Here is a 4,673-nt window from a genome sequence, read left to right on the forward strand (position 1 = left end):
TGAGCAGCACTTCAAAACATACGAAGAAGTGGAAAATTGGTTCTCTGAATGGTTTGCCTCAAAACAAGAAAAGTTCTATTGGGATGGTATCCACAAATTACCTGAAAGATGGGGGAAATGTGTAGCTAGCGATGAACATTACTTTGAATAAAGCACTTCTGATGTTTCTCTTGAAATTATTGTGTTTTCTTTGATTACAAAATCTGCATTATTAACATCGTCCTTGCTGGTCTCGACTGCTGGTGCAGGGTGGTGGTTCTCAGGTTCTTATGTTCGTTGTCTTTAAAAAAGTATTCTTCAGCAATGAAGAACAAAACATATTTTTTTGCCTTAAATTAAACCAATGTAGGGGAAAGACCTACTTTTATGAAAGTAAATGTTTGAAGAGAAACTAAAATGCTATAAACTCTTTTATTTCTATATTTATTTTTTAAGGTTAATCTTGACTTTTAAGTGATTGATTCTGAAAAGAAAAACTATAGGCTGAATCAAAAACCCCTGTGTACCTCCTAATATATGCTAATAAACAATATCAGAATTTACCAAAAATGAAATTAATATTTCTTAAATTATAAATAATATTAAAAATGACATATCTCTCTATCTTAACTCAATGGAAAAGACACCAAATAATTTACTTAGATCTTATAACATAGGTACATAGGAATTTTTGACTCACCTTTTTCGATATCAAAAGAGATGCATTTTGCATTGCAATTAGAGTTTCAACAAACTATAGCTTCAAGAAAAAGTTGTATGACCAGTGCTCGGGTATAGAAAAATATGAAATAACACAATTACCCTCATTTGATGAATTATATGCAGTATATACAATTTAGCTCTAACTATTCTTTGAATATCTGAACAGTTGTTCCATGTTTTTTCCCCTGTATTGCTTGATTAGTTTTAAATTGTAGACTGTCAGTACTTTTTCTCACAAACACGTGGCATTATGGTTTTATTGTATTTGGGAAATCTTTCTATAATCAACTATTGATTATCTGTCATACAATAGAGTAGCAAATCTTCTAGTTTTAAACTAATAAACACAATATATGCCATTTTATGCAAAGAATATTTTGGTTCAAGTGACAGAAAACCCAACCCAAATTGGGTGAAGCAAAGGAGGGAGTTTTGAGGGTCATGTAATTGAAAAATTGAAGGGTAGAGCTAGCTTCAGCTACAGTTGGTTTAAATAGTATAATCAGGACCTGGTCTCTCAGCATCTCATGCCCTTGCTTCCTTTTGTATTGGCTTCATTCTCAGGCTTCATTTAATTACATGGTGGCTGCCAACACTGGCAGGGTTTTATTTTTCTGTTTCAAATCCAGTAGAAAAGAGAATAGTCTTCTCCTCCTCCCCTGCCCTCCAAAGTCTTGACTCACATTTCATTGGTTCTGATTGGATCATTTGCCCTCTAGTCTCTGAGACCAGCAGGACTGGTGCCCTGATTGGCCACCAGTGACTGTTCTTAGAGCTGGAGAGCCAAGTCCATGCTGACAGGGGGAGGAGGAAAAGTGTCTACTCTTCCAAAAGAAGGGGGAATGGATACTTGATGTAAAAAGCAACAACAACCGAAAGTACATATCTCTTTCTCCATTTACAGTATTATTCAAAGTCATCTACATTAGGTAAATACAAATATTTCAGTGGTAAAAGGCCATTTAGGGATATGCTTTGTAGTTGGGTCATATAGAACTGGATTTTTTAATATATATTTTATTGATTTTTTTACAGAGAGGATGGGAGAGGGATAGAGAGTTAGAAACATCGATGAGAGAAAATCATCGACCAGCTGCCTCCTGCACATTCCCTACTGGGGATGTGCCCACAACCAAGGTACATGCCCTTGACCGGAATCAAACCTGGGACCCTTCAGTCCACAGGCCAATGCTCTATCCACTGAGCCAGACCGAACAGGGCAGAACTGGAATTTAAAATAATAATTTCACCTATAAAATGCAGAACGTTAATGAAATAATAAAAGATATTGGATACCTGATTGCTTACCTTACAGGCAGGAAGGATATTAAAAATATTTAAGAACCTGGGGCAGTGGCATCACCAAGTCATTCTGAGTTGGGTCCAGTCAGTCAGAGCTGGTGCTGAGCACCACCGACTGGCAGGGTGCTTTGGAGTTGCTTACTAATGGGGAGGCATTGTAAAGGTCCTGCCATATTTCTCAAAACATGTAGTTTCTGTGTGTGTTACCTAACATTAGACCATAAACAGGGTAGGTTACAACATAGAAATTTCTTTTCTCAAAGCTTGGAAGTCAAAAATCAAGGTGTCTGTAGGGCCATGCTCCCTCCAAAGGCTCTGGAGAAGAGTCGTTTCCTGACTCTTCTAGCCTCTGTTGGTTGATGGCTGTCCTTGTCATGCTTTCGCTTGTAGATGCACCGCCCCAATTCCTGCCTTGTCTCCCTGTGGCCTTCTCCCCGTGTGTCTGTGTCTCTGCAGCCAAATTTTTCTGTTCTTATCTTATAAGGATTTTCTCAAAGCTTGGAAGTCAGAAATCAAGGTGTCTGTCTGTAGGGCCATGCTCCCTCCAAAGGCTCTGGAGAAGAGTCGTTTCCTGCCTCTTCTAGCCTCTGTTGGTTGATGGCAGTCCTTGTCATGCTTTCGCTTGTAGATGCACCACCCCAATTCCTGCCTTGTCTCCCTGTGGCCTTCTCCACATGTGTCTGTATCTCTGCAGCCAAATTTTTCTGTTCTTATCTTATAAGGATACCAGTCATATTGGATTTGAACAATATGACCTTATCTTAGCTTGATTACATCTGTACAGACCCTATTTCCAAATAAGGTCATACTCTGGGGAGACATGAATTCTGAGGGGACACTATTCAACCCAGTACAGTTACCTAAAATCAAATGCTCTTGCATAGTTGGCATGACACAATTTTTAAAAAAATTTCAATGTTAAATTGCTTACAAACACTGTAGTTTTTTCTTGTCTTATTTTATAGTTAAAAACTAGATTTTTGAATCTTAGCAAAAGTATTTAAGGGAATTATGAATTTTTTAGTTGAGATGCTATTCTATATATTTTTTACTGCATCATATTAAGTAACCATATATTTCTTAATTATAATTATTTTAAATCTGTTAAAATGTGAATGTTAGTGTGGCAATTTGGTGAAGAATTAATAATTTTTATTAACATGTGAGTATGTTTGTGTATGTAGAGGTATTACTTTTTACACTTTATTGAATTCAAACAAGTTTTGCCTAAAAGAAATAGAACATCATCCATTAGTGTATTTAAGAGCAAGTATAAAAAATAGGAGAGAAAAAATAGGAGAGAAATGCAACTGGTGAAGGGCTTAGATATCCTATCTTTCAGGGAACATTTAAAAATGTTGGTAACATCATCCATTAGTGTATTTAAGAGCAAGTATAAAAAATAGGAGAGAAAAAATAGGAGAGAAATGCAACTGGTGAAGGGCTTAGATATCCTATCTTTCAGGGAACATTTAAAAATGTTGGTAATTGTCTTACGTCTTTGAAGAATGGCTCTGTGGAAAGAGTATAAATTCTAGAGCAGTGGTTCTCAACCTTGGCTGCACATTAGAATCACCCGGGAATCTTTTTAAAATCCTGATTTCTGGGCCTTATCCTCCAGAAATTCTGTTTCTTTGTTATGGGGTGGGGCCACGACATTAGTAACAAAGAAACAGAATTTCTGGAGGATGAGGCCCAGAAATCAGGATTTTAAAAAGATTCCCAGGTGATTCTAATGTGCAGCCAAGGTTGAGAACCACTGTTGTAGAGGGAAGACCTAAGACCAGTGAGTTAAGGTTAAAAGGAAACATATCAGTGCATTGTAAGACAACACTTTCCCAATGAACAATGTCCCATGTACCAAAATGGAGGTGGCAGTGGTGTAAGGGAGTAAAGGGTAGGCTCCTGGAAGTGCTCAGGAAGGTACTGCATAATTACCTCCCTGGGACATTTTAATGGAGATCTTGCCTTGATCGAGGAATTGAAATGAAAGGTCCCTAGTTTCAAGATTTGTTGCAAGTTCTCCTAAAATTTTTCTTTCTTATATGTTGTGAAAATCAATATTACTTATGTGACAAGATATTTCTATAAGATATTTATATGCTTTTTAACAGCTGCCAACCTAAAAGCTTTGCTTTGTGACTTCTGTTCTATGGAGTGCTTAAGGGGAAAAGGGGGGAGTAGGGATTTAATCTAAGAGAAGGAGAAGTATCAATAAGTGAGAAAGGTGGGGAACTAAAACTTGTGTTTATTGGATGAGTTTATCCCTATTATCTCATCTCATTTAATATACTTAGTTTTTTATTGCTCAGTTTGGAAGTTATGAGTTGCTGTAATTCTTAGAACGATGAATTCTTAAAATAATTGGCATTTTCTTATGTATTTTTTTGATGATGGAACACAGGACTGTTCTGATGGATATATGTGCAAAATACATTTTCAAATAAAAAATGGGACAGTGGTGTCACATCCAGGGACATCTGCCCATGTACAGACGTGTCTTCCTATGGAGGTGAGTGATTTACCATGTCATATTCTCCTTTTCAGTCTTTGTGAGGTATAAATTTAAACTTTTAAATCTGTTAAATATATATTTTAAAAAATTAACTGCCATTGGATCCCAGGCCTGCTGTAAGAGGAGAAGTGAATATCAGTTGTCAGGAGATAAT

The 4,673-nt window shown here is 36.7% G+C and overlaps 1 protein-coding gene across 2 annotated transcripts in view; it reads left to right on the forward strand.

Annotated features, from left to right (window-relative positions):
- ATG10 (autophagy related 10) overlaps window positions 1-4,673 on the forward strand; it is a 192,833-nt gene that overhangs the window by 45,321 nt on the left and 142,839 nt on the right. The window contains exon 4 of one of the 2 annotated variants that reach the window (XM_005858107.2): window positions 4,409-4,516. In XM_005858107.2, coding sequence (XP_005858169.1) covers window positions 4,409-4,516 — 108 coding nt within the window. Of the gene's footprint in view, window positions 1-4,394; window positions 4,517-4,673 lie in introns of both variants that reach the window. The other variant, XM_005858108.2, reaches the window with a different exon arrangement.

Source organism: Myotis brandtii, unplaced genomic scaffold, assembly GCF_000412655.1.
Source record: "Myotis brandtii unplaced genomic scaffold, ASM41265v1 scaffold115, whole genome shotgun sequence".
Taxonomy (NCBI): domain Eukaryota; kingdom Metazoa; phylum Chordata; class Mammalia; order Chiroptera; family Vespertilionidae; genus Myotis; species Myotis brandtii.